Source organism: Chiloscyllium punctatum, chromosome 41, assembly GCF_047496795.1.
Source record: "Chiloscyllium punctatum isolate Juve2018m chromosome 41, sChiPun1.3, whole genome shotgun sequence".
Lineage (NCBI taxonomy): Eukaryota > Metazoa > Chordata > Chondrichthyes > Orectolobiformes > Hemiscylliidae > Chiloscyllium > Chiloscyllium punctatum.
This window is the reverse complement of record NC_092779.1, coordinates 14,952,949-14,966,049: the sequence shown is the minus strand read 5'-3', so window position 1 is coordinate 14,966,049 and position 13,101 is coordinate 14,952,949. Positions and strand designations below refer to the sequence as shown.

The 13,101-nt window shown below is 48.0% G+C and overlaps 1 protein-coding gene across 5 annotated transcripts in view; it reads left to right on the top strand.

Annotated features, from left to right (window-relative positions):
• rreb1a (ras responsive element binding protein 1a) overlaps nt 1–13,101 on the top strand; it is a 285,692-nt gene that overhangs the window by 134,453 nt on the left and 138,138 nt on the right. Inside the window, exon 1 of one of the 5 annotated variants that reach the window (XM_072560431.1) lies at nt 6,551–6,724. The exons of 3 other annotated variants lie outside the window; for them this stretch is intronic. In XM_072560431.1, the coding sequence (XP_072416532.1) occupies nt 6,724 (1 nt within the window). In that variant the 5' untranslated portion in view covers nt 6,551–6,723. Of the gene's footprint in view, nt 1–6,550; nt 6,725–10,750; nt 11,089–13,101 lie in introns of those variants that run through there. One more of the 5 variants, XM_072560426.1, reaches the window with a different exon arrangement.

Here is a 13,101-nt window from a genome sequence, read left to right as displayed (position 1 = left end):
GAAAAGACCACTCCCTCCGTGACTCCCTCATCAGGTCCACACCCCCCACCAACCCAACCTCCACTACCGGCACCTTCCCCTGCAACTGCAAGAAATGCAAAACTTGCGCCCACACCTCCCCTCCTCACTTCCCTCCAAGGCCTCAAGGGATCCTTCCATATCCGCCACAATTCACCTGCACCTCCACACACATCATTTACTGCATCCGCTGCACCCGATGTGGCCTCCTCTATATTGGGGAGACAGGCCGCCTACTTACGGAACGTTTCAGAGAACACCTCTGGGACACCCGGACCAACCAACCCAACCACCCCGTGGCTCAACACTTCAACTCCCCCTCCCACTCCACCAAGGACATGCAGGTCCTTGGACTCCTCCATCGCCAGACCATAGCAACACGACAGCTGGAGGAAGAGCACCTCATCTTCCGCCTAGGAACCCTCCAACCACAGGGGATAAACTCAGATTTCTCCAGTTTCCTAATTTCCCCTCCCTCTACCTTGTCTCAGTCAAATCCCTCAAACTCAGCACCACCTTCCTAACCTGCAATCTTCTTCCTGACCTCTCCGCCCCCACCCCCTCTCCGGCCTATCACCCTCACCTTGACCTCCTTCCACCTATCGCATTTCCAACACCCCTCCCCCAAGTCCCTCCTCCCTACCTTTTATCTTAGCCTGCTTGGCACACACTCCTCATTCCTGAAGAAGGGCTCATGCCCGAAACATCGATTCTCCTGCTCCTTGGATGCTGCCTGACCTGCTGCGCTTTTCCAGCAACACATTTTCAGCTACCTTACAACAGTTACAACAATGGCCAATCACAAAGCGGGGATGGAATTTGCCAAGTCCTTTCCACTGGTTAGACCTTCTGACTATGTATGTGACTCACTTGCTGGCGGGGGCGGGGGCAAGACAAAGTTGGAAAAGTTAGCATTGTTCTTGTGAACTTGGACATACTGTTATAACTAATTCCCAAAATAGGATTCTTCTCTATGTGTGACGTTTCTGAAGGAGAATGAGCTCCTTTCTGATGAACAACATGCATTGCTCAAGGAGGTGTCATTATCAGTAGAGTCATAGAGATGTACAGCACGGAATCAGACCCTTGGGTCCAACCCGTCCATGCCAACCAGATATCCCAACCTAATCTAGTCCCATTTGTCAACACTTGACCCATATCCCTCCAAACCCTTCTTATTTATATACACATCCAGATGCCTTTTAAATGCTATCATTGTACCGGCCTCCGCCACTTCCTGTAGGAGAAAGTGAGGACTGCAGATGCTGGAGATCAGAGCTGAAAATGTGTTGCTGGAAAAGCGCAGCAGGTCAGGCAGCATCCAAAGAGCAGAAAAATCGAGGTTTCGGGCATGACCCCTTCTTCAGACTCATGCCCGAAACGTCGATTCTTCTGCTCTTTGGATGCTGCCTGACCTGCTGTGCTTTTCCAGCAACACATTTTCAGCTCCGCCACTTCCTCTGGCAACTCATTCCATACACACACCACCCTCTGCGTGATAAAGTTGCCTCTTAGATACCTTTTAAAATGTTCCCCTCTCACGCTGAATCTATTATCCAAGCAAGGCTTTGCTTCTGGAAGGAAGGCCGTAGTGACATTAGTTGCAGTTGCCATTGAATTAAACTGTTGAGTCTGCAAACAGAGTGGTGGTGACGTTGTGTATTCACCTGAGAACTGAGACAGTCTTCGCAAGTGAGCACGATCCAGTGGCTCGGTACCTTGTCAGTTCAGTTGTAGACCCTCTGAATGAATACAGTTGTTCACAGAGGGGCGTGAGGAGGGGCTGGTGAGGCAGGGTTACTGAAACCCTGGGAAACCCTGCACAAAGCAGAGGGAGAGGGCAAAGAGAGGGAGGAGGGTCAGGGGGTGGAGTGCGGAAACAACAAGGGTCAAGTCAGAGGGAGGGGGTATGCAACATTGAACATAGAACATTACAGCACAGTACAGGCCCTTCGGCCTTCGATGTTGCACCACCCTGTGAAACCAATCTGAAGCCCCTCTAATCTACACTATTCCATTATCATCCATATGCCTATCCAATGACCATTTAAATGCCTGTAAAGTTGGCGAATCTATTACTGTTGCAGAAAGGGCGTTCCACACCCTTACTACTCTCTGAGTAAAGAATGTACCTCTGACATCTGTCCTATATCTATCGCCCCTCAATTTAAAGCTATGCCCCTTCTTTGCTAGCCATCACCATCCGAGGAAAAAGGCTCTCATAGTCCACCCTATCTAACCCTCTGATTATCTTCTATGTCTCAATTAAGTCACCTCTCAACCTTCTTCTCTCTAACGAAAACAGCCTCAAATCCCTCAGCCTTTCCTCGTAAGACCTTCCCTCCATTCCAGGCAACATCCTGGTAAATCTCCTCTGCACCCTTTCCAAAGCTTCCAATAATGCGGCGGGCGACCTGCACTGTACGCAATACTCCAAGTGCAGCCTTACCGGGAGGGCAATGGGTGGTGGCATTAAGAGGAGGGGGAATTGAGGGTGTGGGGGCATTGAGATGGAGAAGCTGAGATAGAGAGCCAGCGAGGGTTAAGAAACTGTGGTGATGTAGAAATGGGAGGAGGGGTAAGGCAGGGGGAGTAGCTAAGGTTAGTTCTAGTGCAGTCCTAGTTGAGGATGTGAGCTTTGATCCTCCTGCGTTTTGCTCATCATCGTCATTTTCTAAAGCAGTGATGTTGAGGCTGCTTGAAAACAAGTTGTTGGGTTGCGACAATTTAATTTACGTCCTCTCTCCCTGCTGCTCTCGCCCCCTTCAGAACATTCAGCCCTCCCCACCCCGCTCAGAACATTCCGCTCACCCTCTCCAGAACATTCCTCCCCCCCCCCCCTCTCCCCACTGAACATTTTACCCTCCCCACCCCCAGAACATTCTCACCCCCCCTCTAGAATATTCCAATCCCCCCAGGACATTCCTTCTCCCCCCCCCCCCCCAGAACATTCCACTTGCCCCCCCTGAGAACATTCTGAACCCCCCGGCCCTGGGGGTAGATGCGTATATCCCTTGACGTTGGCTTTGTTCAGTCTGGGTGGTTATAGAGCCTCTTTTGCCACTGTGCCTCCTCGTTGCTGTGAGATGTGAAGTGAGTGGCGTCTCTGAAAGTCACAACAAACACAAAAATAGCTCGCACAGGCCGGAGTCAGATGTTTGAGCGATCGGCTGCACAGGTGGTTTTGTCATAACGTCACCCCACTGTGCCCCCCCCAACCTGAAGCCTGCAAACGGAGGAGAACAATTGTGTTACATACGGGAGGTGGATGAGATGGGACTGCTGCAGATCAGCGCTTTGTGAAAGGCAGATAAGACCAAACAAACATGTTAGGCCAGGTTGGGAGGGCCTGTGCTGTTCCTGAGGGTATTTTGTCTTACTGCAGCCTCACTGCTTTCTTCCCGGGCGCCTACGCGAGTCTGTCCTTCCTCAGAGGATGTTCAGTTTCTCCCCACAAACAACAAGCCCGATCCATGGCCTTTCTCTTTTTGGCAAAGAGAGCCCCACTGCACACTGCGCTCCCCCCCCCCCCCCCCCACCTTCCCCCAACTTCAGAAATCAGAGACAGCGAGGATGAGGGTTTTGACCCATTTTTGAACACGTGTCTCACTGTCTGTGTTAAACAACACCCAAAGCAGCTCAGCAACATTCCTCTCTCGACATGCCTCTCCTCTGAGCAGCTTTGAACTGCAAGGAATAGGGTTTTTTTTCCCTTAAAAAAAAATTGCCCAACAAAAATAGTTCCCAGAGCTGACTGATGCTCATTACAGCTGTTCTCTTTGATTTCTCACTAGCTCGGAGGAGTTTTTTTCCCTGACTTCTCTCCCTTGTGGTACATAAACTGAGAGTTGACCGTCTTGTTCTTAGCAAAGGCCCAAGAGAAGCCTCGCTTAATTTCTTCTTTTATTGCTTGTGGTTCCCATTGCAGTAGGTCACCTCAGCAGCACAGGGTTGGCATATTGCTAAAAGGAGGCAAGAATTTGAGGCCTCACATCTTGCGCTTTCCACAACAAGGAGGCAAGATACAGAGCTCTTTACTTTTTATGTGTTTAAAAAAAAAGAGTGACTCCATTTTGTTTTTGAACACGAGAGGAGGCAGCTGATTGGCTAGGCCTCCATTGACCTGGATGCACAGCTAGAACAGTTAACTGTCAGTCTTCATTGTCAGGCCAGGCAGTTCAAAGCCACATGAGTCAATGAACACAGAGCTGCTCTGTGTTGGGAGGCAGAAAGGAAATTTGTCCGTGCCTACTGCACTTCCTTTCAAAAGCAAAAGGGGTCCTGGAGGCAGCACAGCTCTTCTGCTTCCCCATGGCAACACCCCTCCACACCAATCAGAATCTACGTGGCTGGCTTGGTCTGAGGGCTTTAAGGTGCTGTGGGATCATTCCATTTCAGATCGAAGGCTGGGGAGTCAGGAAAGAGAGGGGAGTTTAAAAGTAGTAAGCGTTTGACTTGTGAAAGGTATCAAAGCGAGGCCAGGGAGCAAGTTTTCACTGAGGCCTTTTACAAGTACCTTCAAATGTTCAGTGAAGGGGAGCAGGGGAACATGGGCGTGTGGCTGTGATAGTACGATTGTGAATGTGCGACGTTTTCTCTTAAAATAAATAAAGTAGCCAAGGGCATAACCCCCACGGGGATGTTACGAGGAGTTGGTACTGCCACCTCTGTACTAGGTTGGCAGTGACCTGCGGTTCAGATCCCTCCCTCAACAACAATTGCATTTGTATAGCGCCTACGACATAGCACAGAGCACTTCAAGCTGAGTTCTTCACTGGCACGTCATGGAGCAACATTTGATACCAAACCTCAGGAGGAGATAGGCGAGTGACAGGAAGTGCCTTTTGAGGAGCATCTTGAAGGAGGAGATTGAGGTTTAGGGAGGGATTTCCAGATCTTTGGGCCTGGGTTGCTGAAGGCACGGCCCCCCTGAGATGGAGCAGTTGAGATTGGGTTCCACACACAGGTTCTCAAATGGCTCGTGGATTGTTTAAGGTGATGGACAGAGATCTTCTCCTGCAGGAGGTGGGATCGTATTAAACTGACAGAGTCAGTTGGGCTCATTCCAAATGCTGGTGAGAATCCCACATAAAATTCCCAATCCGTATCCAGTGGTATTAAGACAACACCCTCAGGAAAGCGAGAAAAGGTCCTTAGAAATCCAACAAACCAGGAAAAGTTGAAAATTGAGGTTGATATATGTAATACTCGAAACGCTATACAGTAAAATGTTTTAGATACCAGAAGGAAGACTTGCATTTATATAGTATCTCTGAGAGCTTGAGGATATCCCAAGATGCTTGCAGCCACTGAAGTATTTTTACAGAGTGGGAAAGGCAACAGCCAGTATGTACAGGGCAGTGGCCTTCCAAACCAGATATTTTTTGTGTGATGATGTTTGTTTGAGTGACAAACATTGGCCAGAACTGAAGGACAGGCTTCACTGTATTTCTGGAGACACACATGGGTGAGTCCGATAAGATTTCTTTCTCTGAAGGGCTTCAGTGAACCAGATGGGTTGCTGCAATAATCACTGGCAGCTGTCCTAGACACCATTATTGAGATAAGCTTTATATCTTTTATTTATTGATTCATTTGATTCAAAGTTCACTGTTTGCCATGGTCAGATTTGAACTCCCTTCACAAGAGCTGTGGCATGGGATTCTGGGTTACACTGTTACCTGGTGCCAGTCTCCTGCCTTTCTCCCATATCCCTGCACACCCATGGTCTCAGAGTAATCAGCCCATCACCTCGTGAATGTTTCAATTGAACCTGCCTCACCATGCACTGCTACCTCACAGCACCGGGGACCCGGGTTCGATTCCAGCCTTGAGCGACTGTCTGTGTGGATTTTGTACGTTCTCCCTGTGTCTGCGTGGGTTACGTCTGGGTGCTCTGGTTTCCTCCCACAGTCCAAAGCTGTGCAGGTTAGGTGAATTGGTCATGCTAAATTGCCCATAGTGTTCAGGGACGTATAGGATAGATAGATTAGCCATGGGACACACGGATGACGGTGGAAAGGTGGGTGGGATTCTCTTAGGAGGTTCGGTGTGGGCCAAATGGCCTAATCCTGCATTGTAGGTATTCTGTGATACCTTCTGAAATTTATATCTATACGCCATTGTTTCTTCTGGGTGCTCCGGTTTCCTCCCACAGTCTAAAGATGCGCAGGTTATGTGAATTGACTATGCTAAATTGCCCGTAGCGTTCAGGGATGTGTAGGTTAATGTGCATTAATTGGGGTAAATATAGAATAATGGGGATTGGGTTTGGGTCGGATAATCTTCAGGGGCTAGATGTTGACTTGTTTGGCCAAAGGGCCTGTTTCCACACTGAAATACTATTCTGTATTTCCAGGCAGTGCATTCCAAACACTGACTACTCGTGTGTGAAAAAGATTTGTTCTCGAATCACTTCTGCTTTATTTCCACGTCACTTTTCAACCTGTGCCCTCTCACTCTTTACGAGCAGGTAAAACCTCTCCCTGTCCACTCTTTTCAGCCCGTTCATGGTTTTGAAACCCTCAATCAAATCGCCTGTCAGCCGCCTCCTCCTCCAATGAGAGCAGCTCCAACCTTTTCAGTCTGCCCTCATCGCTGAAGTTTCTCATTCCTGGAAAAAGGCACATCACTGCGGATGCTGGAAATCTGAGCCAAGGCAGATCCGGAAGTACCCGTGAAGAGAAAACAAGAGTTAATGTTTTGAGTTCGGTGACCCTTCTTCCTGACTTCTTTGTTTCTCGTTCCTGGGTTGTGGTGTTTTTCTATAATTTGTACTTTACCAAATGTAGAAATGTTTACAAAGGCTAGGCAATGCAAGGCTGTTTGGCTGAGCCCATCCAGTTGGTCAGTGAGTCTGTTTGCTTTCTGATTGGTGCATCGGGTGGCAGTGCATCAAGAATGTGGCGCTGATGGACTAATAGTGGCTGAAGTGAGGGGACAGTGTTTGTAGCCTCCAGGAACACGTTTGATCACACTTGGCAATCCTTCAGGAATAGGGAAGACCGGGGACACAGTTTAAGGATACGGGCTGGCCCATTTAGGACAGTGATAAGGAGAAATGGCTTCCCCAGAAAAGTTGGGTTAGGGAAAAATTTCTTCACCGAGACAGTGGGGACCCTGTGGAATACACTGTCAAAGAAAGCAGTTGAAGCCAAAACATTGAATGTTTTCAAGGAGGTCATGGATATAGTTCTTGGGGATAAAGGCATCAAGGATTACAGGAGGAGAAAGTGAGTTGGATGATCAGCCATCATTGAATGGTGGAGCAGGCTCGAAGGGCTGAAGGGCCTCCCCCTGCTCCTATATTTCTATGAAACACATTTTGAAGAGAACAAAAATGTTCAAGAGAAAAGGGGGAAAGAAAGCAGTGCAAATGATTATAAGAAAACAAACAAAGTTTACTCTTGTGATCACCCAGTAGTGAGTGCAGAGCCAGTGTTTCCTTTGACAAATTGACCTGAGGACCAAGTCGCCCCAGCTCCTCCTCGCACCCCTCGAAAGAAGTTGATGGCTTTGCTCCAGCAATCTTTTAAGTGGTCTGTAGTTGATTTTCTTTGCCATTTTAATTGTATTTAAAGTGCTCTTAAAACGCCAGCCCTTCATCCTTTTTGTCATCACGCTGGCTGCTTTAGGACATTGAGGTTTGCAAATGGGGGAAGTGCATCAGAGCCTTCCTTTCGCCTTCTCCTTTTTGGTTAAAGCTGCTCTGTGTGTGTTACGTGAGCTTCAGGCGAATGACAGCGAATAATTGCTGAGGCACTCAGTTTGGGGAGAAAATATTTCTTTCCTCACGTTCTCATTGAAGTCAATTCCACACTCCTGGTGCAACTTTATTTTAAATGGTAAATATTAATACCTGACCCCTTTTGTCACGGATGGTTATTTTAATGGATGGATGGCAGGTGGAATGGTTGAAGAATTATACATAGTCATTGATATAAATACTTCAGTGTTTTACTGTCCACTGAGTAAGATTTGAAAACTGTATTGGAGAGTTTATTGTTAACTCTTTGCACTAAATCTGAAATTCTTTGATTGAGGGAATACTTTTTAACCCTCCCATCCCCTGTATGTTTTTGTATGCGAGGGACTCCTGTTGTGCTGCTAAAGGAGGAAGCGTGCCCACAGGGAGAAGCAATGGTGGTTGGATAGGTTCAGGCTTAGCACAAAGAGGAAGAACATTACATTATAAAAATGGAGGGGAATTCTCAGTGATGTTTGACTGTGTTCCTCAAATCTGCAGTGGCTTCAGCCATCGTTTCACAGACCCAGCTTTAAAAGAGTGAGGTACTGAATCAGGAGGAGATGTCATTAGGGGAAAAGAGGCCATTCAGCCCCTTCTTTTCTATGGTGTTTCTCATTTCAAAGACTTGTATTGACACATTTACGCAGTTCTCTTTGAAGCCTGTTTAAGATGGTGTCAATCTTATTAGTAACATCCAGTGGTTTATAGCCGGAGCCCAGTTAGATATATGCTTTCTTTGCTCCATTGAACCTGGCAAGAGACAAAACCAGAAATTGCTAGAAAAGCTCAGCAGGTCTGGCAGCATCTGTGGGGAGAAATCAAGAGTTAACATTTCGGATCGAGTGACCCTTCCTCAGAATCCTGATAAGAGTGTTGACTTTAGCTACATATAATTTCTTGAGAGCCTGCTGTTTGTTGGCCTTGATGTCAACAATGAAAACCAGAGTATTCTTGTCCTGAGTTTTCTTCACAGAGGACACAGTGCTCAGAGGGAAATTAATGATAGCACAACAGTCCAATTGTTCCTACTGGGAGCTCTGTCTCTGGGATACTCTGGTTTCCAGCTTGGTCTGAGTGTCCTGAGGTAGGTGTCATCCTAATTTTCTTCTGCCTGTGAACTCCCTTCAAAATGGCCACCTTGGCTTTCGAGGCCTTATCTTCTGCGTTGGGTTTTATTGGGGCGGAGCTGCCCAATTCATTCCACTGCCCTGCCCGTTTCTCTTCACCCTGTCATCTGTTTTTACTTAATCACTGTGCTTCTTCGCAAACTGACTGAAGTGGTGTGTTGATCTCACCAATTCAGAGATATAGCTTTGAATTAACGCGTTGTACGTGATCCGGTGGCCTGCTTTGTTTAAAACAAAACCTTACTGATAGATCTGACCAGAAGGCTTCACAAATCATGGGTAACTTTGAATACCGTGGTTCAGTGGCAGTACTGTGTTATATTTGACTCGAGTTGCTGTGGCAATATCTACTCTTTACAGATATGTTGTAGCTTGGATAGTGATGGTGGAGGTTCAATGTTCCTTCCTGTGTGGATGGCTGAGGGATCTCTCCCACCCTCACCACTTGCTGTAGGTGTAGGTGGAAAGATCTGAGGGTGGTACACTTGTTTTGCCACGATCTGACCCTGGTCACTAAGCCATGGAGTAGGGTTTTGAATGCAGTACTTCTGGCTCAGAGCCGGGGACATTACCCTCTGTATCACAAGATCGTGCCCTACGTTTGATTAAGGGAAGCCTAGATGCACACAACCATTCCTACAATGGTTCACTTGTCATGTTGGAACAGGGTCAGTCAGAATAGGAGTTCCCTGACTGGGGCTGTTAACCGATTCAATCAGGGAGCTATGGGCATGATGGGGCTCGCTTCCTGGCGTGAGGTGTGAACCCACAGCAGGGTACGAAGTGAATCGGCAACCGTGTGAGCCAGGGCTCCCTAAAGGTCAGGGGTCAGGACCCCAGGTAAGGTGTGTGTGTGTGTGTGTGGGGTGGGGGGGGGGCAGGGGAGCGATGTTTGGTGGGAGTGGGGATGGCACGTGCTGCAAATTTGGACTCCCGAGTTCTGCTGCCAAGTTCTGACTGAGGTACAACAGCAACTATGCCCCCCCTCACCGTGGGAGCTGCAGCAGTGATCAGGAATAATGGACGAGTTGGACCAAAGGGTCTGTTTTTGTGCTGTACATCTCTATGACTCTCTGTAACGTGTAGATGCTCAACAGACTGTGTGAATACAGGTCCCTTCAAACCCAGACAATGGGGTAATTGAAAGTTGACTGTTGGTTTTGGCCTAGTCCCTTTAGACAGAGACAGAAACACACACACCACACACACACCACACACACACACCACACACACACACTCAAACACACACACACACACACACACACACACAGACACAGACACACACACCACACACACACACACTCAAACACACACACACACACAGACACAGACACACACACCACACACACAAGCCACACAGACGCACACAGACACAGACACACACCACACACAGACACACACACAGAAACACACACACAGACACGCACACACACGTGCCCATCGTTGTATTCCTGATCCTGTCACTGGTTCTAGAGTAATCTGCAGGGCACATGTGACTGCTGTTCTAGAACTGTGAGTTAGACTGTAAGACCAGGGAAAAGAATGTGTAATGGATAATAAAATTGTCAAAATGGAGGAGCAAACATGCAGACTGTTATCCTTCAAAGCTCCACCTCCCACTGAGTGAACCATCACAGTTTCTTCAGAGCTGGCTTGATCAGTGCTAATTATCAGAGTCTGTCTGACAGTTAACTGGTACATCTTTGTCACATCTCTAAGCTGATAAGCCCCGTGTCAATCTGCCTTTTCAAGCCTCTTTACCATGAAGCACCTTAATAAGACCGCCCTCTGACGCACTGGCTGTTTCCTTCTGAACTTAAGACCATCTCCTAACGAGACGTTCCAAACCTCTCTGATGCAATTGAATCACAATGGTAGAAGTTCTTATGTTCTTTTTTTGAAAAGGGGTGACTCCCTCGAAGAACACAAGCTGTTAACTCGTCTGTAATGGACAGGTTCCATGGCTCAGCCTATACTGTAAATCCCTCTCCCCCCAGCAAAACATTCACAAGCAGCACTTGCTGAATATGTTTGCAGCTGACGTTAGGAATAAATTTACAAACTAGCTGAGAAATCTTCCTTCACCGAGTGACCCTGACCATAATTGTAGTACAGGCAGTCCGTAGGCTGTTGAATTGGTTCCATTCTGGAGCCCATTGGCTGAAACAGATGCAGGACTATGGAACGCAGCTGCTTGTAAGTACCGGAAATCTTAATTTGTCAGGTCTTTAAACTCAGCCCTCCCCCCCCCCCCCCCCCCACCCCCCAAATGGGACCGTGTTTGTAAATTAGTCCTGGAGAAGGCAAGTTGGTGGTGTAGTGGTGATGAACTGGCAATGCAAAGCAGTCCAATGGAATCCTCTGCAGACACTATTTCAGACTCAGCTGCAGTAGCAGGTAGAATTAATAAAGAGACCTTTGTTCTCAGGATGCAGGTATCGCTGACCAGGCCGGAGAGCATTTGGGAGACATTGCTTTAGATCTGGAGTCACATGTAGGCCAGACTGGATAAAGTGTGGAAGTCTCCTCACTGCAGAATCTAGTTCAGCCAAAGGATCATTGCAAAGATGTACAGGTCTGCATTGAAGGAGTTAGATGGAGAGGGATAGGAGGAGGCTAGATTGGACTGTAAGGACCAACTTGTATGTCTGCTGCAGATATGTTGCAATTGCAGCATGTTCTTCCCTCTCTGATTTAAGGGTGCAGATTTGCCGTCTCATTCTTGCTGCTTTGTGATGTCTTGAGGACGTGGGTGTTTTAACTGTGCGCATGGATTTGCATCAGTCAAGAGTGTGGTGCTGGAAAAGCATAGCATCCGAGGAGCAGGAAAATCAACGTTTCGGGCAAAAGCCCTTCGTCAGGAATGATGAAGCCCTTCCTCACACCACACTCTTGACTCTAATCTCTAGCATCTGCAGTCCTCATTTTCACCCTATGTATTTGCATAGTCTTTGATCGAACGATATACATTGTGTGCCACCCCTCCTTCCTATCCATCAGATCCCTTGGCGATAGAGTGAATTTAGCTCTCCTCATCATTTAACAGTGCTTAATAGGTGGGCATGTGCCAACCCATCCAATCATCCCTGGCACAGAGTGCCTCCAGAAGTCAATCCCAGTCAGCGGAAGGTGGAGACTGTGGACTTTCTGTCTGGGCCATGGATGCCCTCTTTACACCTCTTGTGCCACATCATAAATTTAGAAGGGAAGTTACCTCGCCTGGTCTCTGTCAGGCGTCTGGTTCTTGAGTGTCTGGTGGGTCGAGATTTCACTTTTCCCCCTCCTCAGGCCAAGGTAGTAGGTGCCACTGGAGCCCCATCTAGATGTCTGGTTGATATCACAGAATGAATAGAATCATAGAATTCCCTGAAGTGTAGAAGCAGGCCATTCAGCCCATCGAACCCACACTGACCCTCCAAAGAGCATCCCATCCAGGCCCAACCCCTGTACAGTCCCAATAACCCTGTAGCTAATCCACGCTTTCCTGGACTCAATGGGTAACTTCCCATAGCCAATCCACCTGACCTGCACATCTTTTGGATTGTGGGAGGAAACCGGAGCACCCGGAGGAAACCCATGTAGACACGGGGAGAACGTGCAAACTGCATCCAGACAGTCACCCAAGGGTGAAGTTGAACCCGGGTCCCTGGTGCTGTGAGGCATCAGTGCTAACCACTGAGCCACTGTGGTTAGAGATTGGACAAGTATTGCCCAGGTTAGAGAATGGATTTGCCCCCTGCTCCATATCATGTACATTCTCCCCTCCTGCCTTGCTCTGTCCATGGAGGAAAAACCACAGTGTTATCTTCCAGTGCTCCTCCACCAAAGGAAGGGGCAGAAATGGTGGACAGTCTTGGTCTTGCCTTTAATTAAGGCTCAAGTCAGTGTTCATTTTACAGAAGGTGATTGTAACCCCAATGTTGGTTTGATTTGCACTCTTCGGGTTTGCACTTATTGTGTGACCAGGCATGGACTGGGGAGCAAGCAAGTCGAGGAAATCAAAGGATGTTGAGGAGTAGGCAAGAAATTGGGAGTTGAGGCTATGGTGGAGGTCAGCGGTGGTCTTATTGAATGGCGGATGAGAAGGACAGGCAGAGCGGCCTTCTGCTCCTCATGTTGAGAGAGTCGAGGTTCTGTTAACGATCCTGTTCAATCAAAGAAGGACGTGTGGAGAGAAGGTCACACACCAGGGGTTGGGTACCTTGGCAG